Raw genomic sequence first — 15,460 nt, 5'->3', positions numbered from 1 at the left:
ATGTGCAGCCCTATTGGAGAAAGAAGAATGAGGAGCATCGGAGCATATAAGAATGCAGCTTTAGACTCCGATCAATAGATGATGGTCTTGGTCTGGATTGGTTAGGGTCCATCCAGTAGTACTTGATTTTACTCAGATTTAGACGCGCTACATCCTGATCAAATCTTTAACCCAGGCTTAATTGGGTTCAAATTAAATGAACAAAAAACAATTGATTCGATCACCAATGTCTTCGACAAATCTTGGGGCATTCAGAATAAAGAGGAATGCTTCACTAGGGCGCACCTGATATCAAAGAATGGGTCCCATCTTTGATTGATCTGAACGATTCACTTGATAGGCCTTGCTTTGTATCTTCTATGATCCAAAAAATCACACACAAATAGCTCATTCCTAACATCCAATAGTGTGTATTTTTTGTTGAAGATAAAAAAAAACATTATAATCAATGGATCACATTCAGCGACAAAAAATGTGCATTGTTGGATGTTAAGATTGAATGATTGAGGTTATTTTTGGGCCATTCTATACCTTCTCACCACTCATTGTTGTCACGAACAAGGTTTTAAATTTCGAAATCCGAAATTTCAGGTTTCGGTCAAGAATGAAAGCGAAATTCGAAATACACGAAACGGTGGTTTATTTCGGATGAAATTTTGAAATTTCGCCCGTCCAAAATTTAAGGGATTCACCCAAAAATCCATATTTTTGATATTTATTTAATATTAATTTCAGCAGAAATTTCGGAAATTTCGTTCAAAATAAAATAGGAGAAAAAATAGCCGTTCAATTGTTTTCGTGAATTTCACCCGAAATTTCCGAAGTTCGGCCAAAAATTTCAGTTTCAATGAGGACCGAACGAAACCGAAATTTAAAACCTTGGTTATGAATACTATTTATTAAGGGAAATGATATTCATACTACCATATTTTGATAATGGCACTACTCACTTTGTTTTACTGTGTTTTACTTAGCTTTTCACGTATCATAGAATGCTAAAGATTCTATCAACATCCAATCAGAAAAAGGGAAATGTGTAAAGCATAGTTAGTTGTGCCGTTATTAAAATATGGCCATGTCGATATCAGTCCCCTTCATTTATTGTATTATATATATAACTGGAAAAATTGAGGGGGCTCAGAGATTATTTAAAGCCTTATAAATGTAAAGTTTATTTAACTATTCAATATTTTATAAAGCGATTTACTAGGGACCATCGCTGAAGGCATTATAAATGTAAATTTCTTTGGAATATCAAACATATGATAAATGTAAATTTCTATATATCCATTAAATAACTACATTTCTAAGCTGTTGCTCTAGCAACTTGGGTCAAGTTTTATAGTTTTCAAGTGAAAAAACCTTACCCAATCTCGGATCAGGCCGGGTTTTGATTTTTTTCTTTAAACCCAACTCGACCCGACCTTGGTAACATAAAATATTCTCTCCATTTGTTTCGTTAAAACTTAGCACTTCTCTCTTACCCAACGTACTTAATGGTCAATGCTCCTCCGCTTCTTCTCTTAATTTCCTTCATTCCTCCAAACTCCAAAGTAAAATTCGTTAGTTGCATCAAATAACTCTTTACGGGAGAAGCATTTCCAAATCCGAAACAGTGACTTGAATCCTCACTTGCGCTATCTTTTAATAACTCATCATTGATGTCTCTCATTCTCAAAGTAAAATGAGTGCATGTGGAAAAAATCTGACCCATCACGACCTGATAAACCATCTTGGGCAGTATCGGGTCGGGCTTATGAATCTTGGGGTTTCCATAAAAGTTCCTGACCTGAATCTTGGGGTTTCCATAGATGTGACCCTGCACGGGCATTGAGCTTTATTGCGTGTTTAAATGGGCGAGTATTAGGGTTGAATGCAAGGAAGTTCTTAACGCAATTAAAACAACTCCTCTGTCTACTGTCATCTTGCTTTACATCACCATCACATCTTAAATATATAGCCAAAACCTTTTTAAAAAATGCTCTTGTAATTTCAAACCTTCTAAATTAGTTCAAACTTCAAACCTCTTTCACAATTTGAATTATTCTAATTTAACCAAAGTAAAGGCTGTATGTGGGCCATGGCCATTAATTGTCATTGGTCCCATCAACTCCACCTATGAGGACTAAACTTAAACATTTTCTAATTTTGGATATATTCCTTTCAGCGGTATTGACTATTGAGCAGCTACTAAATCTTGGATTTCTTCTTACCTTTGCATTTAAGTTGTTTGTTCATGTATCATTTGGTGGGCCCACTGTAGATGGCCCATCACAAAATCTCATTGATTGGATAGAAGATCATGGTCCGCCAATCAATAGTGGATTGTTGTGATATTCGTGTAGGGTCACATCTATGGCGGGCTGTATCCGATAACCCATGATGGGCCCGCCAAAATTTTGTCAATTTGTTCTTTCCATAGATAAACTGGGCCAAGGCCCATATTGAAGAAAAGTCATCCTTCTCCTATTGCTGGAAGCAATCAGGCCCACTAATCGGATTCATGAAATTCAGAGACAGTTGTCCACCGTCACTTAGAATCTAAAATGACAAAATTACCCTTGCATAGGACTCTAGAAAAGTCAAAAGATAATACAAAATGGAAGGAAGATTGACCATTGACATAGGCCTCACATGGTTATGATCCTTCATCTGATGGCCCACCGCTAATCATTTTTTGAAATATGTTCTTTCAGAATCAAGGGTCTGGATCAAGCTAATGTTATATAGCCCGTCATTATGGATCAAGCTAATGTATTATTTACCCAATAACAGGGGTAATATTGTCAATCGGAAACTTTCTGGTTCTGGGTTGTGTTTGGTTATTCTCAGAAGAAAATGGAATGCAGCTGTTATCGTACGATAACTGCCAACCATTTAGGACCGTCGATCTGCCTTGGTATGCGCCAGTTGGATTTCCCTTTATTTTTTAATAATATCAAAACGCCAATGATAAATTCCCACCCCTGGAAAGGAGAGAGTTTTTAACTTCTAAAGGTGAGCGAATTATCCTACAGAGGGTGCGAATTTTTCAGCACCCTATAAAAATATGAAATATACGTCTCTTAAATTTTCCCTTTAAATATCGATCGTAGTCTAGATATTCACTTTCTCTGCCACAGGAAAGGGGAAAAAAGAGAGCGAAACAAAACGAACGATTTTCAGGTAGATAATAAACATTGCAATTTTTATTTTTATATGATTGCCCCTTCTAATTTCCGTGACCCCGTTAGAAAATTTCTCAATTTTTAGTTAGAATTTCTCGAAAATGCGGGGAATTACAGGTGCCGGTTGATTTCTCCTTTCCCACCCCCTTTTTTCTTCTTTTTTTTTCTATTTTCAGCCCCCGTGCAAATTTCGCCATCATTTCTCGATCCCTTTCTGTGATTTCTACCCTTTTCCTTTCTAGGGTTATACTCCTTCGATCTTTGTTCTCGTGGCGTAACTACTGGTAGAGTTTTTGCCCGCTTTTTTTTCTTTGAATTTGGGATTTTGTTGTAATTTGGATTGGAAATGGTTAATTTTGGATCGGTTTCTTTCTTTATCTGAATTTGGGATTGTTGTCTTTGAATTGGGTTTTTATTTTCGGTGATTTTTCCTCATAAAACTCTGATTTTGATTGCCTGATTTCGGTTTCGCATTAGGAATTTGGGTTTTGTGTGTTTATTTATTTTGATTGTTGAATTTTATAGGATTGGGGATTTAATTGATATGAGAAATCAGTTTAGATTGATTTAAGGTGGAATCTGGGGTTTGTTCGATTGGGGGGATTGGTTTACAAAGTGGACTGGTTTTGCAGAGTAGGGTTTTGGGGGATTTTATTAGGCTTTTAGTATTTGGATTAAGGAAGCTGTATTAGTTAATGACTTGGAAGAGGGGAAACAGCTTTCATAGAGCAAAATTGCATGTTTGAAATTGGTTCTTAGGGTTTGGAGAGTAAAGGCTTGTAGGTGCAGGTTTAAGTGTTCAAAGTTAGGGTTTTGTTGATTTGGGATTTGAACTGAGGCTGCAAGAACTACAGGCAGTGCTTCCAGTTAGTTTCTTCTTTTATTTGTAGTTGAATTGGGGGATCATAAAATATGGGACAACCGGTATCAGTTGTTTGAATTTGATTTTCTTGGTAATTGGGTTTCCAACAACACTGATTATAACTATTGGGTTTTGAGAATTTGGATTTGGGTGGGAAGAATTGTAGGCATCTGGCATTGGGTTATCGAGTTGCAATTGTTGCTAAATGGATTAGGTGTCAGATTCAGATATTTTTGGATTTGAGTGGGGGAGGGGCTGAGGAAGGGGTAATTAGGGATTGAAGTTTGGCAGCAGCTGATGAGCATTTCATAATGAGTGGGGCTGGGAGGGTTCTTCGTCCATGGAAAACCCTGACAAGAGGATCTCTGAGTTAGTTGGCATACTGAAATCCTGGATCCCTCGGAGGACCGAGCCGGCGAATGTGTCGAGGGACTTTTGGATGCCCGATCATAGCTGTAGAGTATGTTATGAATGTGATTCCCAATTTACAATCTTCAACCGTAGACACCATTGCCGTCTTTGTGGTCGTGTTTTCTGTGCGAAGTGTACTGCAAACTCAATCCCTGCCCCGTCTGATGATCCAAACAGTGGCCGAGAAGATTGGGAAAGGGTTCGGGTCTGTAACTATTGCTTCAAGCAATGGGAACAGGAGATAGCAGCGATTGATAATGGGATCCGATTGCCCAGTCCTGGTCTCAGTCCTTCACCTTCAGCGACAAGTTTGGCCAGTACCAAGTCTAGCGGCACTGGTAACAGCAGCATCACTGTTGGTTCTTCGGTGCCTTATTCTACTGGACCTTATCAGCGTGTGCCATACGTTTCCGGTGTTAGCCCTAGTGAATCTGCCCAAATGGAACCAGATCCTGATAAGCAAGATATGGTAACATCTGGAAGGAGCAAAGATTCCATTGCAGACCCATCTCCCAACCAATTTGGTTTTTGCATGAACAGGTATTATTACTCATATTTGACTACATTCCACTATGTCTGGTACGGTAATGTTTTATAAGTACTTATATTTTCTCGTTCTAGCAAAATTTTATAATGTATATGCACAAAACTTTCATATTGGTGTGCTTCTTGTGAGTGCTTTATGTTCTTGACATGGTTTACTAGTTATGATTAAGGGGTTGAAATCAATCACCTGGTGCTTGCTTTGTTCATTGATCACAGGAGTGATGATGAAGATGATGAATACGGGGTGTATCGTTCAGATTCTGAAACGAGGCCTTGTCAGCAGTCTGATGAATACTATGGCCAACTTGAGTTTGATGATTCTAGCCATGGCTATAGATCACATAAGGTGCACCCATCTGAAGAAAATGCTGATGCTAAAGTTTTGAGCTCTCCAAGACACCAGAGCACAGACTCACAAGTTTCGGTAGGGGTTGAGAAGCTTGGGGAAGAGGTAGAAGGTAATTATAATGGTGATGAGTGTGATGCTGCTTCTTCTATATATGGTGTGGAAACTACAGATGCCGAGCCTGTCGATTTTGAGAATAATGGACTACTTTGGCTGCCTCCCGAGCCAGAAGATGAAGAGGACGAGAGGGAAGCTGTTCTGTTCGATGATGATGACGATGAGGATGCTACGGGAGAGTGGGGATACCTACGCTCTTCAAGCAGCTTTGGCAGCGGTGAGTACCGGAGTAGGGATAGATCAAGTGAAGAACATAGAAAGGCCATGAAAAATGTTGTTGATGGACACTTCAGGGCTTTGGTAGCACAACTTTTGCAGGTTGAAAATCTGCCGGTGGGTGAAGAAGATGACAGAGAGAGTTGGCTGGATATAATTACATCTTTGTCGTGGGAGGCAGCAACCCTCCTTAAGCCAGACACAAGCAAGGGAGGGGGTATGGATCCTGGTGGGTATGTGAAAGTTAAGTGCTTAGCTTGTGGGCGCCGCAGTGACAGGTGAGATTTACTGACTGAATGATTCTTTTTCCAAGTTCTGCACTTGGACCTTGCTGTTGTGTTGTATGATTCTGCTCACCTGTTAATGAGGGATTTTTTAAACTGGAAATTCTTGATTGTTTGCAAACCATGCTAACTTCAAACAAGGCTTCTGCAGATTACTTATCTTCCATGACATCATTAGATTCAATTATTCAAAGGATGTTGGTAGATTTCTTAGCTAAATATAACAGAATAAAGCTTTTGTATATAACTTCCACTGATGAAGGCTGTGGCCTCTTTATCTCAGTGTGGTGGTTAAAGGAGTTGTTTGTAAGAAGAATGTGGCACACAGGCGTATGACATCAAAAATAAGAAATCCCCGTTTTTTAATCCTCCATGGAGCTCTTGAATACCAACGAGTCACGAATCACCTATCAAGTTTTGACACACTATTGCAACAGGTATGTCCACCCTTGCTTCTTTTTTTTGTTCTTCTTCTTCTTCTTTTTTGTGTGGGCCAACAGTCTCTTATAGCCTTGTGCTCTTTCCTTCTATCTTCTCTAGGAAATGGATCATCTAAAGATGGCGGTTGCAAAGATAGATGCTTACCACCCCAATGTCCTTTTGGTAGAAAAATCGGTTTCACGCTTTGCCCAAGAATATCTGCTTGCTAAAGACATTTCACTTGTTCTGAATATTAAAAGGCCACTTTTGGAACGCATAGCCCGCTGCACAGGGGCACAGGTTGTCCCTTCTATTGATCATCTGTCATCACAGAAGCTGGGTCACTGCGAAATGTTTCATGTGGAGAAGTTTCTTGAAGAGCATGGTAGTGCTGGGCAGGGCGGGAAAAAATTGGTTAAGACATTGATGTTTATTGAAGGCTGTCCAAAGCCATTGGGGTGTACCGTAAGTCCTAAACCTTTTGTTTTTCTATCTATTATTGCTTTATTTTGTTTTATCTAGATCCAACGCATATGATTACCCAGTCACTTCATCAAGCTTGCTGGTTAAGGCAGTCACAGACTCACAATATCAAGCTTGAAAGGACGTATATTTGGTCTTTTAAATATGAAGTACTGCTCCCTTATGTAGCCAACATTTGAAGCATGATCCTTATTAATTTCAGAATTCCCATTTTTGTGGGCCCTATTTATCAAATCTTACTAATTTTGTTTGCAACTTGGTGTAGTATTGTCGTGAGCTCTTGTCTGTGCACCCATTAATGTCGTCCTGTAGATGATTTTGGCCGGTATAACTATGACATGCATTTTATCCTCTGTATTTCTTTGTCCGTAGCTTGAATGGAGAACATTTCATTTGTACACTTGGTATTGCCTCTGATATTCGATGTATCTCTTGATAGCCTTTGCATTCTTTCTGCTTAATTCAGCGATTACTATGCCATTGATTGAATGTGCAGTTTTTCTCTCTCTTTTCAATATGTGTCTAGTTCATCATATCATGGGCTTGCAGCTGCTAGATTTTATAGTCCTTAGTCACCTCATGACCTCTGATGGTTGGGTCCTTAGATGGCAAGAATAAACATTTTGGTGCTACCTCTTCTATTCTAAGCTACTTGGCTTGAATATTTCAAATCTTCAATTAAGAACCTGTGTAGCTATGATATACTATGATATGCATGTACTGCAGCATTATCGTTTCATCGAGAAAAAATACATGCAAATGTCATCAAGTTATGGCTATGCACTTTTAGATATTCTTTATATTCGGCTTTTAAAATGCACATGGGCATATATTTCCAGAGGTCAATCCACAATTGTCTGTGAGGTTTATTGTTTCTTGCGTTAGTAATGCGGCAACTTTTGTATTGCTTATTTTGGGATAATAAATTCTTTGTACTGTATATATATATATATATATATATATATATATATATATATATATATATATATATATATATTAAACCCATATATGTGGCTGAATTCCTGTATTGTAACTTATTTCTAGCGAATCTTACTTGAGTAGTTCATGACTGATTTCTAGCAAATCTTAGAAGCATAGTCCATGCTATATTCTATATGCACAGGCGCCAAAAAAGATTTTTTCCCGATAAAATTCTCCAATTATCTGTAGTTTTTTCAGGGAAATATACCCATCATTGCAAGTCTGATAATTTTCTGCTTACAATTGCTTATGCTTCTGTTCATCTCCAGGGCATTGAATTGGAAGATAACTGCAATAAGGATCTCATGTAGCTATTTTATATATGGATTTCAGGTTTTGCTCAAGGGTGCTAATGGTGATGAGCTGAAGAAAGTGAAACATGTTATTCAATATGGAGTCTTTGCAGCCTATCACTTGGCCCTGGAGACTTCATTTCTTGCAGATGAAGGTGCTTCTCTTCCAGAACTTCCTTTGAAATCCCCAATAACTGTTGTGTTGCCAGATAAACCGTCCAGTCTCGACAGATCCATTTCAACGATACCTGGTTTCACGGTTCCAGGTGCTGCCAAGACACATCCTGATAGGGGTAGTACCCCGGGACCCAACAAGGTCCCTACGGCAGACATGTCTTCGACACTGTCAACCAAACCGTCTGCTAGTAAAATGGATACGGAAGTACCTTCATTTGTCTCTAATGATCTGAACTCTCAAGCTAAAGAAACCGTCTCTAACTTTGTAAACCCTTCTTGTGCTATTAACCTGAGACATTTACCTACCGAGAAGGGTATACCGGACCAAAATGTTGCAGAACCACTAAGCACATGTCCTTTCCCTTCGTCATCCCTTTCGCGACAACTATTTTCAAGTCCTCACTATGAGTTCTCCCCATATTATGCATTTAAAGAGATGAATAAAGTGGGTTCTGAGGAACCTTTTGAGGGGAAACATTTCAGAACGAACGATCAGGTAACCCCTGATCTTAGTGCCCCTGGTGAGAGTTTTGGGACTGTGGAGACCTCAGATGGAGGAGGAGGGGCCATGACTAATAATACCAACATTGATGGCCGCCAGATGATTGGAAACCAACTAGGTTCTTCAGATTTGAGCTCCTTTCATCGAGACAATGACCTTAGTTGTGATGACCAAGCGCCAGCCAAGGAAGAGTTTCCTCCATCTCCATCTGACCATCAGAGTATTCTGGTTTCGCTATCTACCCGGTGTGTGTGGAAAGGGACTGTATGTGAACGTGCACATCTCTTTCGTATCAAATACTATGGGAGCTCTGACAAGCCTTTGGGCCGATTTTTACGAGATCATCTATTTGACCAGGTAGTTGTTTTCACTTTCCTTATGTCTCCTAGCAATAAGAACCACCCCCTTCATCCATTAAAAAAAAAGGAACCACCAACTTCAAATCTGACAATACTAGTCTTTCATGTCAGAGTTCCCGGTGTTGTTCGTGTGAGATGCCTACTGAAGCACATGTCCATTGTTATACTCATCGGCAAGGCAGCCTCACGATTTCTGTTAAAAAGCTCGCGGAGTTTCCCCTGTCTGGAGAACGGGAAGGCAAGATCTGGATGTGGCACAGGTGTCTGCGGTGTCCTCGGACTAATGGGTTCCCGCCTGCAACTCGAAGAGTTATTATGTCTGATGCTGCTTGGGGTTTGTCGTTTGGTAAATTTTTGGAGCTAAGCTTTTCAAATCATGCTGCTGCAAGCAGGGTGGCTAGCTGTGGTCATTCTCTACACCGAGATTGTCTTCGCTTCTATGGGTACTCTCTTCTCTCTCCCCAATTATTCATTTTTTGTTCTTTTTGGTTTTCATGTCCTTTTTTTTTCATTTTTAATGTTTTAGGAAATATCTAGCCCTCCCCAGACCCTGCAATGGCGGGAGCCTCGTGCACTGGGCCGCCCATTTTATTTTATTTTATGAATATCTTGAGTTTTCGTTCTATCTCTTTCTGTCTATCTGATGAGACTTTTCTAACACGAGCAGGCTTGGAAAAATGGTTGCTTGCTTTCGGTATGCATCGATTGATGTTCACTCTGTTTACCTGCCACCACCCAAACTTGATTTCAACTACCAACATCAGGAGTGGATACAGAACGAAGCGAAAGAGGTTTGACGATCACAGAAGTCTGTCTTTTTAAAGATTTTGCAACTTGTGGAAGCTAATTCTTTCAACACCCATGTAACAGGTGGCTGACAGGGCTGAGCTTTTCTTTACTGAAGTATTCAATGCTCTGCGCCAAATTGCAGAGAGAAGAGCAGGTTCTGGGTCGGTTAACAGTGGCACAAAAGTCTCCGAATCAAGACGTCGCATTGCAGAACTGGAAGGGATGCTACAAAAGGAGAAGGCAGAATATGAGGTAATATGGCTTGATCTTCTCTTTCCCTTTTTTTCTTATTCCCACTTTCCTGGGAAGCGTACTCAGTGACAGTTTCCTAATTGAGATTTTGACATGTTTCAAGGACTCCCTCCAGAAAGCACTAAAAAAGGAGGCAAAGAAGGGGCAACCAGTCATTGATATTCTCGAAATTAATCGATTACGGAGGCAGTTGCTTTTCCATTCATATGTATGGGACCATCGTTTGGTATTTGCTGCCAGTGTGGAAAATGGTCTTCATGATGAACTGAGCAACTCCATGACACAATATAAAGAGAAGTCTGGCGCTTTTGAGAAGTCTGTGGAGATGAATTCAGCTTCCAAGCCAAATAGTAATTTTACCAGTTATGACTCTCTTCCTCTGGATCCTAAATCTGATGAAACTCTAAAGGGAATCTTGCCTCCACTTGACAATCAGGGGGTGAATTGTGAACAGGAGGATCCTAATCTTGGAACAGAAAGCCAGGTTTGCCTTTCTGCTGACACAAATGTCGGAGAGCGTACTGAACCATTTGAAGCTCATGTCGGTGTTCGTAGAGCCCTCTCGGAGGGGCAGTTTCCTGTAATGGAAAATTTGTCGGACACCTTGGACGCAGCGTGGACAGGTGAAAATCACCCAGCGAGTATAAGCCCACAAGAAAATGGTTTTACAATTCCTGATCCACCATTGGTTGATTCATCAAATGCACTTGAAGCTATGGTGGTGGTGTCCGAGCCTGAAGAACATTCTTTCAATGCCGAAGACAGAGGTGGGGTAGAGGTAACACGACCTTCTGTGCCCATAATGATGCCTGTCAAGGGTTCTGACCATGCGGATGACTTTACAAGCTGGATTGGCACACCTTTTCAGAGCTTCTATCGTGCTTTCAACAAGAATTCTTGGGGCGGTGCTCAGAGACTCGATACACTTGGTGAGCATAATCCTGTCTATGTGTCATCCTTTAGGGAGTTGGAGCGTCAAGGTGGAGCGAGGCTGCTTCTGCCAGTGGGTGTTAATGACACTGTCATTCCAATTTATGATGATGAACCAACCAGTATTATTTCGTATGCACTGATTTCACCTGATTATCATCTCCAGATGTCCGATGAGAGGGAGAGACTAAAAGATAGTGGGGATTCTTCAATATCCTTGCCGTTTTATGATTCGGGAAGTTTTCATCCTTTTCTTTCATTTGATGACACTTCCTCTGAATCTTTAAGAAGTTTTGGGTCAATAGAAGATAGTATGTTATCCATGTCTGGGAGCCGGAGCTCCCTGGTTGTGGATCCTCTTTTATATACCAAAGCAATGCATGTCAGAGTTTCTTTCACAGATGATAGTCCCCTTGGAAAGGTGAAGTATACAGTTACATGTTACTACGCTAAGCGTTTTGAAGCATTGAGGAGAACTTGTTGCCCATCTGAGCTTGATTTCATAAGGTCTCTTAGTCGTTGTAAGAAATGGGGGGCACAGGGTGGGAAGAGCAATGTATTTTTTGCTAAAAGCTTGGATGATAGATTTATCATCAAGCAGGTAACTAAAACGGAGCTGGAATCATTTATCAAGTTCGCACCGGAGTATTTTAAATATCTCTGTGGTTCAATTGGTATGCGAAGTCCCACATGCTTGGCAAAGATTCTGGGAATTTATCAGGTATGAGCTGCTCTTTGGAGCTCTTTTGTGGCTTCGTTCCTTTCTCCAACTATTTCCTTCTGTTATATTGAATTGAATTTCTTCTTAGCTCATCCAGTAAAGTTCTAAGAATAACCATGATTTTCCTGGGATTGGCAAATACACGCATGAAACTTTAGAACTGAGAAGAATCACATAATTTTGAGCCAAGATTTTAAAAACTGAATATCAACTCGACTTGATGTGGGCAGACTGGGTCACATCTAAACTCAGTTAAGTACCTGTCCAGACTTAGAGTTCAAAAGGATACAGTGTAATTTGTTTGTTCAACTATCGGTACGTGATAGAGTCTTTTGAAAACCTGATCAAGCTTTTCTTCATTCTTGAAAAACCAAGCTATCCTCTTCACTTGACTCTGGGTTGCTCAAATCAACTTGACTTGCTTAGTTTTTCAACTACTAAGGCTACCACTTTTAAAAGGTAAAATACATATCGAAAAGTGTCCCAAAACAACTGAGCTGATGCTTTTGCAAATTAGGCATGCTAGCCATTTGGTAGCAATAGTACTATGCATGCTTGATTTTTTTTGCAAAGTTTGCAAAGTAACCAAAAACCCAATTATGGAAGTGTGCTCTAGATTCCATGTTAAGAGGATAAAATTCGATAGGCTTTAGTTAACACTGCCTAATTTGATAATTCATTGACATCCATAAAAATCCAATAACAAATAAACGTGGTCCTAATATACATCATGCTTATATAGGCCTTTTTTGGAAGAAAGGGGCATGCCGATCATTTATGCTATGTTTGGTTGCTTGGGGTGGCTCAGAGAGTAGTGGAATAGGAAGTCAAAGGGAGGAGACAAGAATTTTGATTTGCCTAGAATTACCTCGGATAATTATGTAGTAGTGTTTGGTTGTGCAACATATACTCGGAGAGTAGGAGAAAAAGTAGGGGGTGTCATTACCAATATAGGGAGAGAGGAGAGAGAGAGGGAAGAGAGAGAAAGAGAGAGCATCATTCCCTAGAAAATTCAACCATAATTCTTTGCTTTTTGAAGAAGGGGACAAGAAAGAGACAAGTGATTATTACATGATAGAAATCCAAGGGAATCAAAGGGAGTCCAATCCATTTTGGCAACCAAACGTGGGATGGCATACCAAATCCAAACCAAATTCCGATTGCTGCTGAGCTTTTGTGCAACCAAACGAAGACTTGGATGTTTTTTTTCTTGAATGGAAAATTGACTCATTTTGATATTTAGATTTCCTTTTTTGTATCCAAGTTGGTGAAAAACATGGCAAATGAGCCATGAGAAATTGACAAATGGTGGGGTCCTAAAAAATACAGGTACTAAAATTATAGAGATAAAAATGATCAGAAAAAAAATGTAGTTAGATGTGGGCTAGACTTAGGGAGAACCAAGGAGAATGGTTGTTTTTAGTGGCTCCGGGGTGAGGTGTGAAAGGAATGTTTATTAACAAAAAAGTGCCTCACTCAAATAAAATTAATAGAAAAATAGAGACCCTTTAATATTTTAATTATTTCGGACAAGTTAATTCGCAGCCAGTTTCTCAGAAACGCAAAGAAATCGCTAGATTTTTTGGAATTTATGTCTTGGTTCCTGGCCAAACTGATAAATGTGGCCAGGTTCTGAATCCAAGTCCCAATGTTTTATGCACTGGCTTTGAAATCAAGTTCCAATGTCTTAATGCACTGGCTTTCAGATAGGCATTTCTGTTTTGAAACTTAACTTTTTGCTTGTTGATGTGGTTGGACAGATCACAACGAAGCACCTGAAAGGAGGAAAGGAAGTGAGGATGGATGTCCTGGTTATGGAGAATCTTTTGTTCGGACGGAATATAACCAGGCTTTATGACCTCAAGGGATCTTTACGGTCACGGTATAATCCAGATTCAAGTGGGACAAATAAAGTTCTTCTAGATCAGAATCTGATCGAAGCAATGCCAACTTCTCCAATTTTTGTGGGAAATAAGGCGAAGCGATTGCTGGAGAGAGCTGTCTGGAACGATACATCTTTTCTTGCGGTAAGAATCACAGATGCCCTTTATGTTGCAAAACAATGAGAATGACTTGGACCTTTGAAAGTGCCATGAAACTTTCATTTTGTAGATAAATTTGGATCTCCCAAACTTTAGTTTCTTTCAGCAGTTGTGCAGAAAGTTAGAATTTTTGTTACATGTGAAAATTTGGCATTCTTATATCACGCAACTCACTATTGTGGTTGGGAAAACCGTGCTAAAATGTTTCTTATCCTCCGAGATACCTAAGTTTGTGGCTGTCCTGAATGCGGAAATGCCCTCATTTTTTGTGGAAGGTCTTTCTTTTTCCATGATATGGGTCCCATCGATTACCATCTCTGGTAATCATCGTAGGGTTTTGTCATTCTTTTGAAAGAATTGAATACATACTTTCCTGTATCTTTTTCTAACGTGGTATTTATAATGGGGTTGCTGCAGTCTATTGATGTTATGGATTATTCATTACTGGTGGGGGTAGATGAGGAGAAGCACGAGCTGGTTCTGGGAATAATTGATTTCATGAGGCAGTACACTTGGGACAAGCACTTGGAAACATGGGTGAAAGCATCGGGCATCTTGGGAGGGCCGAAAAACACATCTCCGACTGTGATTTCCCCCAAGCAATATAAAAAGCGGTTCAGGAAAGCCATGTCTGCATATTTTCTTATGGTCCCGGATCAGTGGTCTCCTCCTACCATCATCCCCAGTGGGTCTCAGTCTGACCTTGCCGAAGAGAATTTGCAGAGCCTCTCCCTTGAATGATATTGTAACACAATGTTTGTATATGTCAAAATGTAAGTTGGGACTCTTTCCTCTTCTTGTTTTGCTATTCTTCTTTTATTTTTCCATTTAATTTTTTGGATGACAGCCACAGTATGTTCATGTTTCGACTCGTCAACTATTTGTTAAAGATGAAGAAAAAGGCTGTTGTATGCCATGAAAATTTCAATAGAGGGTAGGGTATTAGACTGCCTCTCAGTGAAATATCTGTGCAATATGTTAGTGTATTTATTGAAATATATTGGAGTAATACATAGTTTGTTCTCGGGGTGCAGCAGCACCTGTTGTTCGTAACTTTTGTGTATTATATTCATCTTTTCATGCATGCATGCCTGTACTTGGAATCGACATTGAGACGTAATGTTCCGAAAAAATTTCATACACATTACACGTTTACACCATGTGAACATTCTATTTCTAGAGGTCTTGTTGGAAACGACTTATTCTTTGCCCATTTCAAGGAAGGTGCATCGATACTTTAAAAAAAATGTATGTTTTGTGAAGTAGTAACCGAGTTGAGAAGCCATAATTTTTGTCCATTGCAAGCTCTAGATTGATTTTCTGGTGCTGTTTCAAATTGGTTTTTGTAGTGTTTTGGATGTATCATGAGTCCGTTCACCCCCTTTTGGAGAGTTGTAGCTGCATCACCTTGGGGAGAGGAAAGGGGCCGTTCTCTATCTATGCCTACCGTCTCCCTTTTACCATACTTTGAACTATTTGAAAGGACAGGAACCACAGCGAGTGATTTGTCTCGAAAGTGGAACGAAATTGTTGGGGAGCTAAGTTCATAAAAAATAAGATGG

At 39.7% G+C, this 15,460-nt stretch overlaps 1 protein-coding gene across 3 annotated transcripts; it reads left to right on the top strand.

The window, feature by feature from the left end:
• Positions 1–3,040: 3,040 nt before the first annotated feature.
• On the top strand, positions 3,041–14,951 carry LOC143881597 (1-phosphatidylinositol-3-phosphate 5-kinase FAB1B-like). Of its 3 annotated transcripts, XR_013251973.1 has the most exons (13): positions 3,041–3,165; positions 3,693–4,980; positions 5,203–5,943; positions 6,233–6,386; positions 6,490–6,834; positions 8,167–9,162; positions 9,276–9,607; positions 9,832–9,955; positions 10,035–10,205; positions 10,309–11,856; positions 13,617–13,739; positions 13,826–13,883; positions 14,316–14,396. XR_013251973.1 is itself a non-coding variant. In XM_077384775.1 (12 exons), the coding sequence occupies exons 2-12, from the start codon at positions 4,370–4,372 to the stop codon at positions 14,637–14,639; spliced, it is 5,601 nt and encodes a 1,866-aa protein (XP_077240890.1). In that variant the 5' UTR covers positions 3,042–3,165; positions 3,693–4,369; the 3' UTR covers positions 14,640–14,951. The 3 variants fall into 3 exon arrangements, 2 of the variants coding, with proteins under 2 accessions (XP_077240890.1, XP_077240889.1); XM_077384775.1 differs by having other exon boundaries at positions 3,042–3,165; positions 10,321–11,856; positions 13,617–13,883; positions 14,316–14,951; XM_077384774.1 differs by having other exon boundaries at positions 3,042–3,165; positions 13,617–13,883; positions 14,316–14,951.
• The last annotated feature ends 509 nt before the right edge of the window (positions 14,952–15,460 follow it).

Source organism: Tasmannia lanceolata, unplaced genomic scaffold, assembly GCF_043159265.1.
Source record: "Tasmannia lanceolata isolate RefF3 unplaced genomic scaffold, GAP_Taslan_0.1 ptg000007l, whole genome shotgun sequence".
Taxonomy (NCBI): Eukaryota; Viridiplantae; Streptophyta; class Magnoliopsida; order Canellales; family Winteraceae; genus Tasmannia; species Tasmannia lanceolata.
Note: the sequence above shows the minus strand (reverse complement) of the source record. Positions and strands in the feature narration are given on the sequence as shown.